General features: G+C 43.2%; 1 protein-coding gene across 5 annotated transcripts in view; it reads right to left on the bottom strand.

The window, feature by feature from the left end:
• Nucleotides 1–2,886: 2,886 nt before the first annotated feature.
• The window catches only part of si:ch73-138n13.1 (titin homolog), a 61,298-nt gene continuing 41,121 nt past the window's right edge, over nt 2,887–23,063 (bottom strand). For 4 of the 5 annotated variants that reach the window (XM_053235945.1, XM_053235946.1, XM_034306467.2 and 1 more), the window contains exons 7-13: nt 12,349–12,464; nt 9,740–9,863; nt 9,038–9,203; nt 8,797–8,948; nt 7,640–7,776; nt 5,846–5,935; nt 2,887–5,425 (exon numbers count right to left, since the gene is read on the bottom strand). In XM_053235945.1, the coding sequence (XP_053091920.1) occupies nt 5,860–5,935; nt 7,640–7,776; nt 8,797–8,948; nt 9,038–9,203; nt 9,740–9,863; nt 12,349–12,464 (771 nt within the window). In that variant the 3' untranslated portion in view covers nt 2,887–5,425; nt 5,846–5,859. The remainder of the gene's footprint in view (nt 5,426–5,845; nt 5,936–7,639; nt 7,777–8,796; nt 8,949–9,037; nt 9,204–9,739; nt 9,864–12,348; nt 12,465–23,063) is intronic. The other variant, XM_034306470.2, reaches the window with a different exon arrangement.

The following is a 23,063-nucleotide window of genomic DNA, read 5'->3' as shown; positions in this document are numbered from 1 at the left end:
ACATTTCTCAGTGAGTTCTTCAGAATCATCTTCAGAAGATTTCGCTAAATAAATAAATAAATAAATAAATAAATAACTCTCCAGGTAATAAACACAAACACACGTCACTCTGCATGTTTCTGCCAGGACATCATGAACTGCACATTAACCCTAAAGCTACTGAATCAGCACATAACCTAATACTTCTCTAAGGCTTAGAAACATGATGGAGGAACAACGATGTTAATGTTAATCCTAATTAAATAAACTGTCATGTTTCCTGCTCGTGTGTCTGGGATTCGGAGAAATGGCAGAAAATGGCTGCATCTTGGGGTCCAGTGTGTCTTGGAGATGTGTCTTTTACATATATTACACTTTATTGTGCATGTCCATGTGACTGTAACAGTTCCAACATCAGTGAGCAAAACCTCTAATCTTCACAGGAGCGTGTGTGTTACCGGGCATTAGCCGCTCGTTCGCACTGTAACCGCCCGATACTGATGATAATGTTGGTTTTTTAAATCGAAAGTTTACAGCATGGTTGTGCAACAAGAACAGCTTCAAGCTCAGACACCTCCATGTTTGTTTCGCTAGTTTCATTTCCTAGCAACAGGACAGTTTGTGTGTGTGTGTGTGTGTGTGTGTGTAATTCAATTTCGCAACAAGTTAAAACTTGAGTAATGTGTAATGCCTGATCTTTCATTCGGCATAAAAATGTACAAAAATCTGTAATGTGTGTGCGACGCTCAGGCTTTTAAAATCTGCTGTTAGGATCTTAAAAGTGATTTAAGTCTTTAGTGATTAAAAATTATTACTAGGAAAGTGTCCAAATTAGCAACAGTACACAAAGCACCTCAGATTTCTGCTTTAGGTGTGTAACACACACGTACCTGTCAGTCTCAGTAAAGGAGGCGTGGCCTCTGTGTATCATTCCTAGTGAAGGAGGTGTGGCCTCTGTGTATCATTCCTAGTGAAGGAGGCGTGGCCTCTGTGTATCATTCCTAGTGAAGGAGGCGTGGCCTCTGTGTATCATTCCTAGTGAAGGAGGTGTGGCCTCTGTGTATCATTCCTAGTGAAGGAGGCGTGGCCTCTGTGTATCATTCCTAGTGAAGGAGGCGTGGCCTCTGTGTATCATTCCTAGTGAAGGAGGCGTGGCCTCTGTGTATCATTCCTAGTGAAGGAGGCATGGCCCATGTGTATCATTCCTAGTGAAGGAGGCGTGGCCTCTGTGTATCGTTCCTAGTGAAGGAGGCGTGGCCTCTGTGTATCATTCCTAGTGACGGAGGCGTGGCCTATGTGTATCATTCCTAGTGACGGAGGCGTGGCCTTTGCATATGTCCCTCTTAGGGAAGAAGGTGTGGCCTCTGTGTATATCAGTTTTAGTGAAGGAGGCGTGGCCTCTGTGTATCATTCCTAGTGAAGGAGGCGTGGCTTCTGTGTATCATTCCTAGTGAAGGAGGCGTGACTTTTCCATACGTCACTCATAGGGAAGGAGGCGTGGCCTGTGTGTGTGTCAGTTTTAGTGAAAGAGACGTGGCCTGTGTGTGTGTCAGTTTTAGTGAAGGAGGCGTGGCCTGTGTGTGTGTCAGTTTTAGTGAAAGAGGTGTGGCCTGTGTGTGTCAGTTTTAGTGAAGGAGGCGTGGCCTGTGTGTATGTCAGTTTTAGTGAAGGAGGCGTGGCCTGTGTGTGTGTCAGTTTTAGTGAAAAAGGTGTGGCCTGTGTGTATGTCAGTTTTAGTGAAAGAGGTGTGGCCTGTGTGTGTGTCAGTTTTAGTGAAGGAGGCGTGGCCTGTGTGTGTGTCAGTTTTAGTGAAGGAGGCGTAGCCTGTGTGAAACTGTCAGTTTTAGTGAAGGAGGCGTGGCCTGTGTGTATGTCAGTTTTAGTGAAAGAGGCGTGGCCTGTGTGTATGTCAGTTTTAGTGAAGGAGGCGTGGCCTGTGTGAAACTGTCAGTTTTAGTGAAGGAGGCGTGGCCTGTGTGTATGTCAGTTTTAGTGAAGGAGGCGTGGCCTGTGTGAAACTGTCAGTTTTAGTGAAGGAGGCGTGGCCTGTGTGTATGTCAGTTTTAGTGAAAGAGGCGTGGCCTGTGTGGCACTGTCAGTTTTAGTGAAGGAGGCGTGGCCTGTGTGTGTGTCAGTTTTAGTGAAGGAGGCGTGGCCTGTGTGTGTGTCAGTTTTAGTGAAGGAGGCGTGGCCTGTGTGTGTGTCAGTTTTAGTGAAGGAGGCGTGGCCTGTGTGAAACTGTCAGTTTTAGTGAAGGAGGTGTGGCCTGTGTGTATGTCAGTTTTAGTGAAAAAGGTGTGGCCTGTGTGTATGTCAGTTTTAGTGAAGGAGGCGTGGCCTGTGTGTATGTCGGTTTTAGTGAAGGAGGCGTGGCCTGTGTGTATGTCAGTTTTAGTGAAGGAGGCGTGGCCTGTGTGAAACTGTCAGTTTTAGTGAAGGAGGCGTGGCCTGTGTGTGTGTCAGTTTTAGTGAAGGAGGCGTGGCCTGTGTGTGTGTCAGTTTTAGTGAAGGAGGCGTGGCCTGTGTGTATGACAGTTTTAGTGAAGGAGGCGTGGCCTGTGTGTGTGTCAGTTTTAGTGAAGGAGGCGTGGCCTGTGTGTGTGTCAGTTTTAGTGAAGGAGGCGTGGCCTGTGTGTATGTCAGTTTTAGTGAAGGAGGCGTGGCCTGTGTGTATGTCGGTTTTAGTGAAGGAGGCGTGGCCTGTGTGACTGTGTGCCAGTAAAGGGAGGGGATTAAAACAGAACCAGTTGTTTTAAACGCATCCTTTATAAATCGGATCAGTGACGGTCTCTGACAGAACGACACACACCAGCTGAGTTTTTATAACAAAACAAAAGAAAGCAAGAAAGAGATAAATAACCAGAACAAGATAAAAACTCTTCCCATTAAAAGTGGCAGCCAAGAAAATAAATTTATTGTAAATTTTATTATGAATTTACAGTCATAACCACCGGTTTTACAACACAGTGCAATAAACATCTTTATGGTGAAATTAAAAAATACAAAGAGAGACGAATTTCCCATGAACGGACAAAAACACGACGAGAAAACTCGCACACCACGTTACACTCACATTCTCTCCACATCTGAACATGCTTCATACAGTGGCAGGAAGTCGGTCAGTCCTGGTGTTCATCAGCCGAGGGAAAGTGCTGCATGGATTATTGGAGTTTGGGAATTGTGGCATGGAGCAAGCTCAGGTGAGGGTTTATTCCCCAAACGAGAAAAAAACAAGTGAACTGAACAGTTAAAATCTTCCCTTTCGTACATCTGTACAAACCCAACAAGCAAAACCAGACACAGAGGACACAGTGACGGAGACGAAACACCACCTTTCACCAATTCACGCTCATCCAAACAGCACGAGGGTCGACAGAGAGGTCCGTTCTGATTGTGCAACATCACTAACGTTTGTTTTTGGCCCGTCGTTAAAGCAAGCAGCTAGCTTTGGATATGATTAAAATAAACGATTGTACATGCAGTTAAAAAAAAATGCAGCCAAGATGTTCTTTCGCTTATTTAATGATGGAAGTCTATCTCACTTAAAAATATTTATATACTCGCTTCAGACAATGTTGTTCAACATCCTGTTTCATTGTATATAACTCCATCTTAACGTTTTTGGGCGGGGCTTAGTGGTGAAACAACACAAAACTGCATGAGTGATTTGATTTGTCGTGAGTGTGAGCAGCTATATACAGATATTTTGTAAATTTTGCGCTAAGATTAGCTGTTAGCTACACCAGCCTCGCTAAGCTAAAGAAACAAACGATCTTGGCTGAAGACTGTAATTCGATTTTTTTCCGTAATGGAATGTTTGTCTAAATGGCTCCGTATAAAACACACAGCTGTAAAATAAACCCATTCAACTTAAACATCCAGAATCTTAGCAGAATTTTCCAGAGGTGGACAAATCAGTAGTCTGGGAAGATAAGATTACGTGTCTGGGTTATTAGTTTTTTATTCGTCGTTGCTCAGTGGATTTATAAAGTAACTATATACCATCAGCTAGTCGCTCCGAATCCCACCACCTGCTGCACTACACACATCCACCGAGGAGAGATCTGGTTTATGGCAAAACGGTTTCTACTGATCACGCCAATTAGCAAGCGGACGATCTTTTCAGAATGAGAAACACGCAAGTTTGCGGAAACACTAACGAATCCTGCGAAAAGCGTGATGCCAAACAATCATTATAACTCTCTCGCTAACTACACGGACATCGTAAGAGAATTTACAGACGTTGGTCAGACTTGAATATCTGTTACATGTGATGTAGCTTGCTGACTTTGTGTTTTTAACTAGCTAACTAGCTCGCTACTACAAATCGTTAGCCTCGTCTATAAGGTTTCCAAGCAACCAAAAGACGAAACTTGGGACTGGGGAGCTTTACTTGTCCGGTGGGAGCGCTAATAAACGTATGATTTGTCCACCCCTAAATCAAGCAGGCATGATTATTAATATTATCATCATGACATTCTATTAAACAAAACAGCTATTAGCATTGCAGTTAACTATATTACACAAAGATAGCGTCACTGTCGAGTTGATCTTTATCACAGGAGAATGGATCGTGATGGATTGTTTAATTGATTATCGGTACTAACGGGGTGTGTTCAGAGGCGTAATTCATAACGTCACATGACTTTGTGCATCATGCCACATATTTCATATAATAAAAAAGTTTTTTTTTTAATAAGAAAAATCTCTTCCGGACGCTGCCACCGAGACGAATAAAGGAAAGGTTAAAGAGCATTTTAAAAATATATATATATCATTCCTGTGTTTCTTCTGAATGCTTTCTTCAAACCTTTGAAAAATACAATTCTTGATTACATTTTAACATTTTTTCAACTCCTAAATACTTTTTTCTATACTGTCCGAGAGTTAGTGCAGCAATCATTTAGCAGTGGATTACTATAAACAAAAGAAAAGCCGTCCTACAGAGAGGCGTGTGCAACACCTAAACCCACCAAGCAGAGAGGAAAACGACAAAAAATAGCAAGAAATGAACAAAAACAAAATAAAAGGAATGATGGAGTAAATGACCTAACGTCCTCCAGTCATACGAGCGCTTCCAGGTCGCTGTCGTACGCACGTGTGGTCCCGTGAACCGTGTTCTTCCTGATGACATCACAAACCAGGAAGTGTTGGTTTAGATAAAGTGGCTCTATGCAAAAGGAATCCTCTCATAGGAAAAGAACACACACACACACACACACACACACACAGATCTCTTCTTGTCAGTCGTAGATCTCCTAGAAAGGCACCATGCACGTGTGACGCCTCGGCCAATGGGAGGAGCACAGAGAAAGCGAACCACCGGTCAAACGTGAGGCGGACGATGATGTCATCAGCAGCAGCAGAGTTCCCATCGACGCCGGGGTCAAAGGTTAAGGCTTGTGTCATCGCAGTTGAGCTACAGATTCTCCAGTTATAAGGCATCCTGAAACACAAACACAAGGAAAAACTTTTGAGTTTTCTGAAACTTCTTTAGTCTTGCGCTGGAGCTACGAGGCTAACGCTGCTCATAAATAAGGGGCGCTTATGGCCACCAGGTTAGCATGGTGCGCTACACGTGCATGTTAGCTTCTCTTCACTGGGCTTCATGGAGTTGATCTGTTTAGTTTCTCTCTCAGTATGGACACTCTTCAGTGAGAAAAGCACAGCGTCACGCCGATAGCACGGGTTTAATCTGATGTGTGGGATGTGTTTCAGATCTGGACTTAAAGCTCGCTTTCATCGTAGCTCCAGCATAAAACTAAACATGACTTGATCAAGGAGAACATAGCAGAAGTTTAATTTATGGCTGAATTAAAAAAGAAAACCATTCAATAAAATAAAGAGACAATATGGAGTGTGTTACTTGCTTGTTGCGTTCTAGCTGTCGTTCTCGATCTGACTCAACCGTTTCTTTGTTTTAAGTTCTTTCAGCCACTGAGGTGACGACTCTTCTCTAAAAACACAACACAACACACACGAAACACGCTTATGAGCACGTGAACGTTTCTGCAGTGCTGCGAAAAGAAATAGCAGGTGATAGAGTAGGAAAAGGCACACACACTCACACACACACACAAACATATATATATATATATATATATATATATATATATATATATATATATATATATATATATATATATATACACAGTTGAGGTCAAAAGTTTACATCCCCCTTTCAGAATCTGCAAAATTTTCATTATTTTAGTTTATCTTCAAAGTTTACATCCCCTTGATTCTTAATACTGTGTTGTTACCTGAATGATCCACAGCTGTGTTTTTTTGTTTACTGATAGTTGCTCATGAGTCCCTTGTTTGTCCTGAACAGTTAAACTGCCTGCTGTTCTTCAGAAAAATCCTTCAGGTCCCACAAATTCTTTGGTTTTCCATCATTTTTGTGTATTTGAACCCTTTCCAACAATGACTGTATGATTTTGAGATCCATCTTTTCACACTGAGGACGACTGAGGGACTCATATGCAACTATTACAGAAGGTTCAAACGCTCGCTGATGCTCCAGAAGGAAAAAACATGCATTAAGAGCCGGGGGGTGAAAACTTTTGAACAGAATGGAGATGTGTACATTTTTCTTATTTTGCCTAAATATCGTATTTTTTCCATTTAGTACTGCCCTTCAGAGGCTACAGAAGATAGTTACATGTTTCCCAGAAGACGAAATAAGTTAAATTTACCCTGATCTTCAAATTCAAAAAGTTTTCACCCCCCGGCTCTTAATGCATGGTTTTTCCTTCTGTGTATATATATATATATGATATACACACACACACAGATGGACAATGTACTGAGAAATTAATACCTAAGTGAAAGTATGAACAATTTTACTCATTTAAAAGTAGAAGCCAAAAAATTTAAAACAGTGAAAGTAAAACACTTGCTATTTTTAAATGTACTCTAGTGTTAAACCCTAAAAAGTAAACGTTTTAACTGATGAAATGAAGTTAATGTCGTGTTGTCGAGTGATAAGTAACTTTTATTATGTATGTAAAGCTGTGCTGTTTTGCCTGAAACAATCATTAAAGCTCTGTGAGTTTGCACACTAACAGTGTAGCCAGTTGTGTTAGCTGCAGGAGTCGATGCTAGTCTGACCTGCCGTTAGCAAAGAAATCTACAACTAACTTAGTAAATATCACCAGCTGATGTTAGGAAATTAGCGAAACTTATCTCAACGTGCTTTTAGATGGAGGTTGTGCTTTCTACAGAGGTAAGAGAGACGCCTCGTTGATACGAGTCTTTGCTTATTTCAGTAAATGGAATAATTTTACTGAAATACGGCCGGGGCGCTACAGCGCTAACTACAGCGTGTAGCATGAGAAGGACAGCGCAAATGATGAATTTTAGACATTTTTACACGGATGAACTTGATTGGATGCTAATCTGAGCTCATCTGATTGACATGTAGCGTACACTCATCGGCTGGATGAGAGGAGAAGTGACATTTGTGATCTGTAACGAGGACTTTGAGGGTCTAAATAACAATGTAAGGAGTAAAATGGAAAAAAGTCACACTCACAAAAAGTTACACACACACACACACACACACACACACATATATACACAATCGAAGTGAAAGCATTATTAGGTTGTAACAGAATACGAAACGAAATACGATGTCCCTCAGTCCGTCAGTGTGACTCACCCGTTCTCTTTACCGCCTACAGGGGGCAGCACTCGCGACGCTCGGCCCAGGAAGGGAGATTTAGGCGAGCGAGAGAGCTGTGATGGAGACGGGCCGTCTGTCTGACTGTCTGTCTCTCCTCTCTTCTTCAGCTGGGCCTAACACACCCACACACACACACACACACACACACAATGTAAATGTGTGACATTTTAATTTAACAAAAACGTTTAAAGGGCTGCATTCGCACCGACAGCGGGCACTAGGAAGTGACGTAAGCCGGTCGACAGCGACGTCATTTGCGCGCGGCGTTCAACAACGGAAACAGAGAAGAACAACGTAAACAACCGGAGGATGGAGGACGCTGTGATCGGGGGTGTGTTTCTGTTGTGTCTCGCGTCCATCTATCGCTGTTCTCCATACTTGTGGAATAAGTCGACGCTACAGTATGTTTACGCGGCGTTTTAAATCATGGTGGATGAGGGCGTTTTCGTACGCGTTTGGCCAATCAACGTCTACTTACGTCACGGATAGCACCAGTTGTGCTGGTTAGACCCTGCTCCGGAGTAGGAGCTCATTTGGTTCTCGAAAAAGGCAGTCGGTACTAAAATCACACCCAGTTCCAGAGGTGCGAAAACGCCAAAAAGTGGGTAGTTCCACAAATAGTTCAGGTACTATGAAAAGGTTCTTGTGGTGCCAAAGGCCCTATAAAGTCCTAGTAGAGTACACAAAGCTTGTCACAAACTGGACAGTTCATGATTGATTACACCATTAGGGGGCACTAAAGTGTTGTTAATGTGACTAAAGTGTTGTTTTTTTTCTTTGTAGATACAGAATTTAGAAAATGGTACATATCCATGTTTCTTTGTCGAAAATGAAAACATTTGCAGTACGTTACGATCTTATTACTGTAAGGAGTCTCCAGTGTCAGCGCTTTGTAACAGTCAGAGGTAAAGCTGGAAGTTTTCCGACATCACATTTGCAGTTTCTCGGAAACACGACAAGCTGCGTTTTTAATCTTATTAACTTCAAGTGAGTGAATAAAGAGAATACGAGGTGTCGTTCTTTAATAGATAAAACATGGTAAGTGCTGTTACGCTGCTGTGGTGTAAGAGGAATAAAACACGTGGGGACGTGCTGTTATAGGAAAACAGTGAGGTGTGTGAGTTTCCTGTCACCATGAGCGCAGAGGGGTCCATGCCGGGGAAGAGCGACACTCTCTGAGGCTGTGAGGAGGTGGAGGAGGTGGAGGTGCGAGTGTCTCCTGCTCGAGTCGGCTCCTCCTCGTCCGACTCGTCATCCTGCTGCTTAGCGGAGTCGGGTTTATCCTCTACACACACACACACACAGAGAGAGGACATGAGCTTTAAACTTTTGTTTTATAGTGTGTGTGTGTGTGTGTGTGTGTGTGCAGTATACCTGTTGAGTCTTTAAATATCCATTCGTCAGTCCCAAGCTCCGAGCCATCTGTCAGGATGGCGCTGTGACGAGCGGCTCGAGAGGGCGGAGCTCTGCGGCGACGACAGCTCTTACTCAGCTGAGCTTTGGAACGCTGAGCGCTGGAGTCCAGCAGGGTAGTGGGAGACTACACACACACACACACACACACACACAGGCAAAGGATAACGAGGACAAATGTGAGTAAGCTTTGCTTGAGGTTCAGAGGGACAGAGAGCTGAGGGGGCGGAGCAAGGTGGATGTATTAGAGAGCTGAGGGGGCAGAGCAAGGTGGATGCATTAGAGAGCTGAGGGGGCGGAGCAAGGTGGATGTATTAGAGAGCTGAGGGGGCGGAGCAAGGTGGATGTATTAGAGAGCTGAGGGGGCAGAGCAAGGTGGATGTATTAGAGAGCTGAGGGGGCGGAGCAAGGTGGACGTATTAGAGAGCTGAGGGGGCGGAGCAAGGTGGATGTATTAGAGAGCTGAGGGGGCGGAGCAAGGTGGATGTATTAGAGAGCTGAGGGGGCAGAGCAAGGTGGATGTATTAGAGAGCTGAGGGGGCGGAGCAAGGTGGATGTATTAGAGAGCTGAGGGGGCGGAGCAAGGTAAGTGCTTTGAAAGAGCAAAATGCAACTCTACATGAACCCATACAATGAGAAATAAAGAAGAGATGTTCCCTGCACCTGTGGGAAGTTGAGAGGCTCCGCCTGCTCCTCCGGGCTCAGCTGATCCGGGGTGTGAGGCAAAGAGGGTTTCCGTGGAGACGGAATGAGGTTGCTGTCTGATGATGGGGTCGCCGGGGTCAGACTGAGGGACGAGACAAGAGTGTTAGAGAAGAGAAGAGAAGAACCTCGTCCTCCCTAATAAAGTACACTAGGGCTACGTCCACATTAATCCGGATCGATCTGAAAACTGCATTTTCGGTTTAAAACGCTTTCCGTCTACACTGGCGTTTTCAAACGTTCTCTAAAAATTGCTCATCCACACCGAAACATCTGAAAACACTTACATCCCTGTACTGCACATGCGTAAAAACGTAAGAAGCGCAAGTCTGCGTCATTTCCGTCAGGCATTTATTTACTTTCCGTCTCTCTGAATTGATGCGGCGATGTCGAGGAAAAGAGTTTTTTAAACGGAGAGATGAAGAGATGGAGTTGTTGCTGTGGATAACCCAAGACTACACAGCTGTTTACTTTGAGCTGAATGGGTCACATGACTGTGTCACATGACTAAAAATCCATCATTGTTTTTGAATATCTCCAGTCTCCGATATTTAGTCCACAAAACAACACAAAAGCAGCGTTTTGGAAAAGCTCCGTTTTCGCTGGAGGAAAACGCCGTCTCAGTGTGGACAGAAGACCAAAACATAGAGAAAAAGATGCGTTTTCAGATTTATCCGGATTAATGTGGACATACTCGAGTACTCGGTATTTTAGTTACTGTATAATTTATAATAATCGACAATTTTGGTTAAAATATATTTTGATTTTGTTGCATTTTTTCATCATTGGTTTAAAGGGAATTGGGGGAAAACCCTCAACCTGGATCAAATGATTGCTCTGAGGAAGTTAACGGAGGTGAATCATTTGCATAAATTTTCTAAATTAAAAAAAAATTATGCAAATTAATTCAGTCTCCAGAAATGCAGCCCTGACTCACACACAGCTGTAGGATATGACTCACGGCCTGAAGCTTTTTCATTCAACCATTTTAAAAAGGAAACGTCTGATAGAAAACTAGCTTACAGCATGAAAGCAAACTCCCAGGACCATGTGACAGGAAAGAGCTACTGAGCAAATCAGCAGAATATTTAATGAATCTTTGGGAAGTGTTCATTCTGAGGTTTGCTTTTAGCTAGTACTCTCTGTAAACTCATCCCCTAAATCCATTATCATCTGTGATTTATTGATACTGATATGATTTTGTGTTTCCTCAAACAGCTGACATCAGAAATCTGCTGTAATACACGCGAGTGAACACAAGAGGGCAGCAGGAGACCAGTTCAGCTTTAAACATACACATCCAAGTACTGCGCTTACTACAGATACGCAAAACGGAGCCCGCAAATATTCAGTCACGAATATTTATTAGTCGTTCTACTGGTGCTTCCTGTCTGTGCTGTAAATCAATCGTCTAGGAATGTAATGGCACATTCACAAATCATGCAGATAAATCCGTGGCTTCCTGTGAAACTAAAGTGAAGCGTCGTGATAAGACATCATGTGTGTCTGTCTGTGTGTGCGTGTGTGTGTGTGTGTGTGTTTGTCTGTGCAAAATGAAGTCATTAACTTAAATCCTAAACTAAGTAAATGTTAGCTAGTAGGTTACTTTGCTCAGCTTGATTATTTGAGTGAGAAAGGCAATGGCAGGTAAATTGTTAAAATAAATAAATAAATAAAAATAAATCACTGCTGCATCAGACTGAATGTCCATGTACAGGCAATATATATATAAATATAAATGTGTGTGTGTGTGTGTTAAAGATATTAATATTTGAAATAAAATTTTTCAAACAAGTGAAAGCACTACACTTGATCTTTCAGAGCAATACACTTTTTTTTACAAAACTTTTTTGGTTTTTGTTTAATCCTTTGTATATTTTCTTTGTCATTTAATTATTCAAATGTACTGATTGATATAAAACTCTGTGAAGGACTTTTAATGATCTTTGTGTATAAAATGTGCTAAGAAAAATCCAATTTTTAAAGTTTGAATTTAGGGTTAGTAGCAACGAGTGCAATAAAGCTCTTCAGAAGTAAAGCTCAGGATCGTTAGCTGGCATTAACAGTCATTTACAAGCCCATTGTAGCCGCCGTTATTCTGGAGTCTCTCTCTCACACTGACATTAATCTACATTTAAAGACAATAATCTGATCATCTCTCCGTCCGAGTCTGAGGGCTCAGATCTCTCTCTCTGGCCATAAGGTCGTTATCAGGAGACACACGGCTCTCTCGCTGCAAAGTGGCTATTGATCGTGGTGTTAAATTGCCAGCGTGATGTTTTAGGAACGGTGATCCAGCAAATCTTGCTGTGTGTGTGTGTGTGTGTGTGTGTGTGTTGGAGTAACATGTACTGCGACCTCACAGAAAGAAAAAACACCTTCGTCTTCTGAGTTACGTTTCCAAGGTGACAAACATTTGCATAGCAGGTGCATAATCCTTTCACCAAGTTTAAGAAAGTGTGTTCAAATTTAAAAAAAACACAAGACAGCAAGGATGTAAATATTTCTGATAAGGCAGTGTTGTGATACAGTGTGTGTGTGTGTGTGTGTGTGTGTGTGTGTGTGTTTACCTGTCATCCGTGTGCAGTCCCGTGTCCCATGTCCCGTACTGACTGTCCGTCTCCTGCACCAGGGTGTCCGTGTCCTTACACTCGTTCTGTCCACTCGCGCTCTGCTTCAGCTGCTCCTGAGAAAGAGATGAAGAGACTTTATGATGCTGAAGGATACGGTACTGATTCTGTTCAGATATAAAGACAGAGCACACACACTGATCAGCAGCGATGCACTGCAATGAAAATAAACAGCCACCGAGCAAAACCCAATAAACGCTGGAACAAATATACTTCATTAAACTGCCAGTGTGTGTACCATTTAAACTATTCAGTACAACTAAACTACAAATCTATCACGCAAGGAAAAAACTCTCAAGTAAACTCCCGTAAACTCTCAAACCCCACAAACTCCCACACGCCTCAAACTCCAACACGCCTCAAACTCCCCCACGCCTCAAACTCCCCCACGCCTCAAACTCCCACACGCCCCACACGCCTCAAACTCCCCCACGCCTCAAACTCCCCCACGCCTCAAACTCCCACACGCCTCAAACTCCCACACGCCTCAAACTCCAACACGCCTCAAACTCCAACACTCCACAAACTCCCCCACGCCTCAAACTCCCCCACGCCTCAAACTCCCCCACGCCTCAAACTCCCACACGCCTCAAACTCCAACACGCCTCAAACTCTCAAACCCCACAAACTCCCCCACGCCTCAAACTCCCCCACGCCTCAAACTCCCCCACGCCTCAAACTCCCCCACGCCACAAACTCCAACACGCCTCAAACTCCCACACGCCTCAAACTCCAACACTCCACAAACTCCCCCACGCCTCAAACTCCCCCACGCCTCAAACTCCCCCACGCCTCAAACTCCCACACGCCTCAAACTCCCACACTCCACAAACTCCAACACTCCACAAACTCCCCCACGCCACAAACTCCCACACGCCTCAAACTCCAACACGCCTCAAACTCCCACACGCCTCAAACTCCCACACGCCTCAAACTCCAACACGCCTCAAACTCCCCCACGCCTCAAACTCCCACACGCCTCAAACTCCCACACTCCACAAACTCCCCCACGCCTCAAACTCCCACACGCCTCAAACTCCAACACGCCTCAAACTCCCACACGCCTCAAACTCCCACACTCCACAAACTCCCCCACGCCACAAACTCCCACACGCCTCAAACTCCAACACGCCTCAAACTCCCACACGCCACAAACTCCAACACGCCACAAACTCCCACACGCCACAAACTCCAACACGCCTCAAACTCCCGAACCCCATAAACCTCCCAACTTGTAAACTAACAAATTCTGCAAACTACCAACCCTCTAAACTCCAACACGCCTCAAACTCCCCCGCGCCGCAAACTCCCACACACCTCAAATTACCAAACTCCATAAACTCTCGAATGTTTTAACTTGTAAATCTTTAAAACCCTTAAATTCCAAAACTTGTACACCTGAAAAATCTGTAACCTACCACACCTGTGAACTCCCAAAACCCAAAAATTGATTTAAATCTGCAATTTTTTAAACCAATCTCCCAAACTCTGTAAACCTCAGAAACCCTCAAACTCCCAAACCCATAAAATCCAAAACCTTGTAAACTCCCAAACCTGTAAACTTTAAACCCTCACCAACTCGCAAACTCTTAAACTTAAACAGCTCATCAGTAGCCAGAGCAGGAGAATGAAAACAGTGACATGTGTTTGATCAAAACATTATTTAATTACACAAGCATCTGAACACTGAAGGTGTTAATTATTTATTTGTTATCCAAACAGAAATTTGTTTAAAATTATTAAAAAACTGCAAAATAAATTCATACATAACGCATATACTGGTATGAGACGTTACAGGTACTGAAATGCGTCTGCTGCTTGCTGGCCACAGAACAGAGGAAGAGAAGATGAAAAGAGGAAGACGACTCTAACGGTAAACCAACACAGGTATCAGTGTACTGAACACAACGAACATGTGGACAGCTATCAAGCCAGTCTGTGTGTCTGAAACCCTGCACACTGTGAAAGCTGCCATTTTGAGTTTTAAAGCAGAAAGGAAACAGGAAGTGGACCCAGAGTGCATCACACACGCGTGTGCTAGAGTTAATTATAATGAAATCTTCCAACAAATAATTTCTAGCTACCTACCAACCTGCTTGCTAACTGGCTAGGAAGTGATTCAGATGAGTCTTACAGAGAACAGAGTCACTAAACACAAACCCCCGACTCACGCCTATGACTCAAACCCCCGACTCAAACCCCCGGCTCAAACCCCCGACTCAAACCCCCGACTCAAACCCCCGACTCACGCCTACAACTCAAACCCCCGACTCAAACTTAGGACTCACGCCTACGACTCACGCCTACGACTCAAACCCCCGACTCAAACCCCCGACTCAAACCCCCGACTCAAACCCCCGACTCACGCCTACAACTCAAACCCCCGACTCAAACTTACGACTCACGCCTACGACTCACGCCTACGACTCAAACCCCCGACTCAAACCCCCGACTCAAACCCCCGACTCACGCCTACGACTCAAACCCCCGACTCACGCCTACAACTCAAACTCCCGACTCAAACTCCCGACTCACACCCCCGACTCACGCCTACAACTCAAACCCCCGACTCACGCCTACGACTCAAACCCCCCGACTCAAACCCCCGACTCACGCCTACGACTCAAACCCCCGACTCACGCCTACGACTCAAACCCCCGACTCACGCCTACAACTCAAACTCCCGACTCAAACTCCCGACTCACGCCTACGACTCAAACCCCCGACTCAAACCCCCGACTCGCGCCTACAACTCAAACCCCCGACCCACGCCCAAGACTCACGCCTACGACTCAAACCCCCAACTCACGCCTACGACTCAAACCCCCGACTCACGCCTACGACTCAAACCCCCGACTCAAACCCCCGACTCAAACTCCAGATTCACATCTATGACTCAAATGCATTACTCAAACGTATGACTCAATCCTGCAACTAAACTTCAGATTCAAACCTACGACTCAAATTCCCAATTCAAACCTACGACTCAAAAGCATGACTCAAACCTATGACTCAATCCTACGAATCAAACTCACGACTCAAACTCACGACTCAAACTCACGAATCAAACTCACGACTCAAACTCACGACTCAAACGACTTTTTGCAGGTAGTCAGTTACCGTCAGTTTTTTCGTGCTACATGCTGTAATTGTTGATCTTTTGTCACCTTTTTTTGTCACATCTTTTGTCAGAAACAAGTGTAAAAGTTCTATCAAACACACAAACACTCCTATTGCGTTTGTAAGTAGATGAGGAGTATCGTATGTACATATGGCCATATGTTTTTATGTAAATAGTTACAGGTGTGATTTTTTTGTACTCTCTATTTGGAGTTTATAAAAAACACTTCTAAAGACACTTTTTGAACTCAGACATTTTTGACTGCTGGAGGTTACAATTTCTACAGATTCTATAATTAATGAAAAAGATAATCGTATCTACAGCTAGTGTTGTGGTGAAACAAAGATAGCATATAGTCAAGAGAACAAAAATCTATAGGAAATACAGGGAAAAAATTGTATAGAAAAATGGTAAGAAATAGCTTGAGCTTGCAGTGCATTATGGGTAATATACAGAGTGCCTCGGGCTGAATAACACCGTGTGAACATTCGGAGATAAAATACAGCAAGCTGCGTTTCCCTGCATTCCTGCTAAACAACAACAAAATGGCTGGAACGTGTTTAATGACAGACTCGATACTCTGTGCGTGTGTGTGTGTGTGTGTGTGTGTGTGTGTGTCCAAGAGGACGACATAGTAGCAGGGAGACGAGTTCATAGAAATACAACTGACTGAGTGTGTGTGTGTGTGTGATAATCATGTGCGTTCAGCCGTGTGTGTTTTAATGAGCTACAGAGGGTACAGTGTTCCAACACACACACACACACACACGGCTATAAGTTAAAGATAACGTGTGTCAAGTGTATGAGGTTGTGTATCTAAAACAAAATAAGTTTATACGAAGAACAAGCCGTGTGTGTTTTTGTGTGTGTGTGTGTGTGTGTGTGTGTGTGTGTGTGTCCACAAGTGTGTAATCAACTATACAGGATGCCGCTCAGCATGTGTCAGATGGTTTCACTATTTTTTTGCGGCCTTTTTCTCTCGCTCGCAGGAAAGACAAACAAACGGACACACACACACACACACACACACACACACACACACTCACCCACACACTCACCCTACATATGCGAAAATGCTTACCAAACACACGCACGCGCTCACACACACACCATCTCCCTACATATGTGAAAATACTTACCGAACACACACACACAGAGAAAGAAAGGTTCTCAGACCATGAAATTTGCATTTGCTTCCAGCACTTACCACACACACACACACACACACACACACCAGCGCTAATCAAATAAACACTGCATTCAAACAAGAGTTCATGCACAATACACTCGCTAGCGAACAAACAAAAGCAATCCAGCTGTCTAGCGTGTAGCCAGTGATGGTGGAAACGAGACGAAACAGTCGGAAATGTTAACATTTCCCTCAGACACTATTAGCATCCAAAAAAAGCAGACTTTTATTTTTCTTTTGCTGCGTCTCATACCAGAGCGCTGTTGAATTCTGGATTCTGATTGGTCAGAATACATTCATCAAGTATGTATTACCGAATAGATTAATGCGCTCCGTCTAATATGTTATGGTTTCTATAGTAACAGCTCATTCACAGGGACGTGTACGGCGGACGCTCCGCATAAACCGACTGATACGGTGAAGTTTTCTTAAAGTAAGGAGAAGTTTATGTAACATTCGGGGAAGGAGTCTCCAGTTTTCAGACATCTTCAGGACAGAGGAGTTTGTGTGTTGTGGTTTCTCAGTAACAGGACAAGCTCTTTAATTCTGTAATCAGAGAACTACTTTATGTGCGACATGAGCGTGTTTTCTTTAAGCGGAGTGTAAATACGGCCCTGTCTAAAAAAATGCTCGTCGTCATGATTATATTCTGACGTGGATACACCAATCAGGAGCTGCGATTCAGAGCCGTGATTATCGCAAGAACATAATAAACCACCGTCAGCCAATCAGAAACAAGTATTTTTCTTCTTTCGGTTTATATGTAATATCGGTTATACGTAAGTGATGTACATATTTATTTTTGCTTTAAGCAGAATTTAAAGGGCGTGTTAAATATACATCCTGGTGAAATATAAAAAAAAGAAGGTCAAAGCAAATGAAAACAACAAGCTCTATTGTAGAGCGCTAACAAGCTTTTCAAACATCGGACTATTTTCTTAGGCGTTTGGCCAGGCTGATGGTGACAGGCTTTGAAGGAACGCACGCCTTCCCACACCTTGTTTCCACACTGCAGGGCTTGTGTGAGCTGCACTGACGGCATACCTGTCACACACACACACACACACACACACACACAAAAAAACACACAAAGGGAGTGGCATTCCTGAAGAATTGGAGCTACGATGCCCTGAAGGCTCATATCAGTGTTTGGGTGGAGACCGAATTCAACACGCAACAGCGCCTTATTCATACACATCCGAAGGTCTGAGTGTGCAAAGAACTCCGATGGAGAATCAAGAACTAAGATGGAGACAGTGTGTTGATGCAAAAACTACAGTTCCCACAATGCATTAGTTCGCCATCTACCACAGGAGCGCCAGTGACCACATGTTATTTGGCTGGTGAACCGTTTAGAGAGGTGGTGGTGGTGTTGTGGTGTTCAATGCCTGAGCCACTCGTTCCTGCACCACACACACACACCACCATGCCAGTGTTGCTCGCTACTGCACTGAAAATAAACCCCCACCCACATCATATCTGCTCAGTGGACCACCGTAGGAGCAGCACTGAGCAGACATGATGTGGGTGGTGGTTTATTCTCCGTACAGCAGTGACACTGGCATGGTGGCATGGTGGCACTTACTGGCACCAAGTACATCACTATGTAGGTAAGCAAGTCGGCAAGTAAACAAGCGAGTGAGTGAGTGAGTGAGCAAATCGATAAACAGGTAGCGAGGTTAGCAAGTCAGTAGGTAGAAAACAAACAAGAGGCCAAGGGTAAAGCTCAACACGATGCTACCACCACCGTGCTTCACAGCTTATCAGGGTGAGAATGAGTGTTGGGTTTCTGCCAGATGTACCACTTTGTATCATGGCAAAAATTATCAGTTTTGGTCTCAAGAGGCCAGAGAACCTTTTCCCCACATTCACTGAGTCTCAGAACATTCATTTCATATGGATTTTTTTCCAATAACAATGTTCCTCTCGTCACGGTTCCATAAAGCTGAGCGTTGTAAAGGGTGCAGGTTGTGGTTGTCCTTTAAACATCTTCTGAGCTGTGGATCTCTCCAGCTCCTTCAGTGATACCCCTGGTCTCTTGATTGCTTCTCTGACTAATCCCGTCTTTACCCAGTCAATGATCTTTGGAAGGTGATCTCCTCTCAGCAGTGTTGCGGTTTCACTCTTTCCATTTTTTAAAATAGTGTCTCTTTCTGTGACGTTCAAAACAGGCGTATTTATAACTGAGGTCATGTGACGCCAGATTTCGACTACATTCAACTAATTATGTGATTTCTGGTAGCAAGTTAATTGGGGGGTGAAGATTTATGCATTCACATTTTTTCAAATTTGTACCACAACACTTGGAAAAGTTCAAGGGGGTGAATACTTATGCAACACATTGTACATAAGAAGGTAGATCAATATGAAAGCCGAGCAAACGGCTAGTAAGATCTTTAAGTAGCTAGCAAGGCTGCAAGATATTATCACGATAATGCTGTACGTGTGTAAAATCAATTTAAATTATATTTACATATATATTTATATACTTAAAAACTCAAAATGACATAACCAACATACACGTTTCATGCTCTTTTTGAGGAACAGAAAGCATTCTGTTATCTGCGTCACCCTGAAACTTTGACTTGTTATAACTTTTTGAAGTATTAAACTCATTCAGTTATCGCAAGCTCTTACAATATGAATATCATGATATTTATATTTGCAATATTTCAATAATTTCGATATATTGTACAGGAGTTAACTGTTAAATTCCAAGGTTAGCTGTAGTGATCTCAGAGCCAAAGGAGGAACTGCAACGAGATCCTAAAGGGCAGCGGGGCTGACCTCAAACCCCTGTGTAGGAGCTTACAGAGAGAGAGAGAGAGAGAGAGAGAGAGAGAGAGAGAGAGAGAGAACTGGTCTTTTGTCCTTCTGTCACTTTCATTTATAGAGATGACAAACAGTTAACCATTCATTAGAATTATGTAGAACACCGAATCAGGATAAGAAGTTAAACTCCTATCATCCTCACAGCATTCTAGCTGAGTGTGAACTGCTAATGCTGGGAAACTTTAATGAAATCCCTTAAACGTGGTATGAATTCTAACACAGCTTGCTTTTGCACTGCTTGGAGAAACTGTATATGAACCACACACAGGTGCTCGGGGCCGATACGATGGGCTGCTCGGGTAACAACGTTAAGGAAAAGAGTTTCTGGTCAATCTGGACTGCAAATAAACTTCTGCTGATTTAAGAGATTGGAAAAGTTTTGGTTTATTCTCCATGAAAATGTAATTATTGGTGGAAAATCAGGAGTGGCATCATGAAGTTTAGTGATACAGCAGATATATAAATTAGTGCTGGGATTGTATCACGAGTCGTGTTATGTTCTCTAAATGTTGCCTTGTGGGTTTTTTACTTTATTTATTCATGATTTTCTATTTATTTTGACATCAAACTGCCAGGAGACATCAGCGGCTGAAACAAATAAAGAAACAAAGAAATAAAGAGCTAATATTTACATGAGGATGAAAAGTGATGATACACTGACATCGTAATGTAACATACTAGTCACGGTTTTATAATATTTTCATCATTAGTTTAGATGAACTCTTATCTGTAGTTCATGTGGTGAATTTATTCTGTGAAAGACACAAGACTCTCTCACTGGTTAACTGAAGTTAATTTAAAGGCTCCAGCGAAGCCACTAATGTTACGCTAAACTAGCCCCAATTATCTGGAAATGATCAGTCAAGCGTACACAAACCACACACACAAACCACACACACACACACACCTTCTAAATCTGATCGCCATACACTGATCTAACACACTCTGCGGTGTTTCAGTGCTATAGAAGTGTTTCACGTTTTCATTCCTGCCTTCTTTTCTAGCGCTAGCGCTGCTGTTTATATTGGCAGAGAAACGTCGCTGTCGATCTTTCTGCGCTCGGTCACGCCCACACACTTCTGCTTCTTAACATCTGAAACGAACTGACGTTAATATTATACTGTGGAGGGATAAAGATCAGCCAAAACATATAAATCTATCTGAAAGAGAGACGGAGAGAGAGAGAGAGAGAGAGAGAGATAAATCAATCTGAAAAGAGAGAGAGAGAGAGAGAGGGAGACAGAAGGAGAAAGAGAAATCAGTCTTAAAGACAGACAGAGAGATAGAGAGAGAGAGAGAGAGAGAGAGAGAGAGCACAAGAGAGGGAGAGAGAGATAAATCAATCTGAAAAAAGAAAGAGAGAGACAGAAGGAGAGAGAGAAATCAGTCTTAAAGAAAGATAGACAGACAGAGAGAGAGAGAGAGTGCAAGAGAAGGAGAGACAGAGAGAGAGAGATGGAGAAAGAGATGGAAGGTAAACAAACCATACTTCTTTCCTGCCCTCACCGTGTCTCTCTCTCTCTCTCTCTCTCTCTCTCTCTCTCTCTCTCTCTCTCTGAACACTCTAACAGGAAGGGTGTGCTGGAGGAAGCGAGGGAACAATAAACGGATGGAAGACGGGAGCTGAGGAAAAGTTGACACAGTTTGGCTGTGAAAGACTGCAAGGCACACTGATACAGCTCTGCGTGAGTGTGTGTGTGTGTGTTTCCAATAACACAATGCATGCGAATATTTCTGTGTAGGTCTTAAAGCTTAAAGACACACCCAACCTGTTACTGCACGTCCTTGTGTGTGTGTGTGTGTGTGTGTGTGTGTGTGTGTGTGTGTGTGTGTGTGAGATGTCATTTTCCTCCGATGTCTCAGCTTCAAAGCTGACAGACGTGTCACTGATCAGGAAACTAGAGTTCTAGATAAGTGGACAATGATGTGAAAGTTTCACACACACACACACGCGCACACACACACACACACACACACACACAGAGGGACACAGGGACACAGGATGCGACATGAAGGGACACGATCGTGATCTTCCTGTAACTTCAGTTACCTCAGCTTTGCTTTTCAGGAAATGTGTATCAACGTTCAGGTTTGGAAAATTTCGTTAGCGCTATAACACAGTGATGCTGTAAAACGTTAAGTCACAGCTTTACCTCTAACACTGGAGACTCCTTCCATAAATGTTAAATAAACATTTCCTCACAATATCAGCTTCAATATCAGCGATTTTTTAATGCGTTTACGTGGAACGTCCACCGCACAAGTCCCTGTGAATGAGCTGTTACTATAGAAACGCCCACATTAATACTTAACGCAGCCATGCGGTTTACAAAAATACCAACCGAATCCGACCAATCATATCCGAGAATTTAAAAAGACGTAACGTGAAGAAGTTTGTCGCCAAACCATCAGATTTACTACAGGTTCACGTTTTCTTCGTATGTATGTTGATAAAAGGCCAAACTGCTGTAAATTACCAAGCACATTCATGGCATAGCTGACTTACGTTTAGCCACGCCCACAAAACTCCATAAAAGGCAGAAAGCAACAAATGCTGAAAATGATTAAATGGCAACTAAACAGTTCAAGAGCGCCTCCTTGCACATCTCTTACAAACTCTTAAGTGCTTCTGTGAACAATTTACAAATACATTTGTTCATACCCAGCTTGATAAGTGATGCTGTGTGTGTGTGTGTGTGTGTGTGTGTGTGTGTGTAGTTGTGATGATGTAATACAGTATACATTATGCAGTAATGAAAATTTTAGAAACCTGAATGTTGACACACATTTCCTGAAAAGCGAAGCTGAGGTAACAGAAGTTACTGGAAGATCACAATCGTGTCCGTTCATGTCGCATCCTGTAATCCTGCATCCCTCTGTGTGTGTGTGTGTGTGTGTGTGTGTGTGTGTGTGTGGTCTTGGTGGATCGCATTGTCTCTGCAGCTGTGCTCCAAATACATCAGTTCATGTGCTCAGTGTAACTCAGTTAAGTGATTATACTAGAGCACTTCCTGGATCTGTTTACAGCTACAGCTTTCTCACAAACACACACACACACGAAACAGTGTCAGTGCTAAATTAACACTAATGTATGGACTTGTACACATTTACCTAATATTTGCATATGTTAAAGCGGCCGTTTGTAATATTTATGTGAGGTGAATTATAATTTCAGTGAAAATGCCGACTGGCCACGACTACACGTGCCTTCTGCTTTTGTTTAAGGAGAGAAAAAGGGCCCAAGCTGAGCAGATCCGTTCTAAATGTGTGTGGAGCCTATTTCTGGGCCAGAAAAATGTACTACATACTCAAGCATACAGTGTCTAGTGTAGGAATATAGTGCAAAGCCGTAGATCTTAGCCTGACATGAAGAAGAAGTCCATTAAATCCATTTTTTAGTGTCCTTGAAATGATATTTATCATTAGGGTTCGAGGAACATGTTACAACATTACATACTGCACCTTTAATATGCAAACTGCAGGCCAGGATTATGTAACGTCTGGCTGTAGTGA

The sequence above is a fragment of the Pangasianodon hypophthalmus genome, chromosome 8 (assembly GCF_027358585.1).
Source record: "Pangasianodon hypophthalmus isolate fPanHyp1 chromosome 8, fPanHyp1.pri, whole genome shotgun sequence".
Lineage (NCBI taxonomy): Eukaryota > Metazoa > Chordata > Actinopteri > Siluriformes > Pangasiidae > Pangasianodon > Pangasianodon hypophthalmus.
Note: the sequence above shows the minus strand (reverse complement) of the source record. Positions and strands in the feature narration are given on the sequence as shown.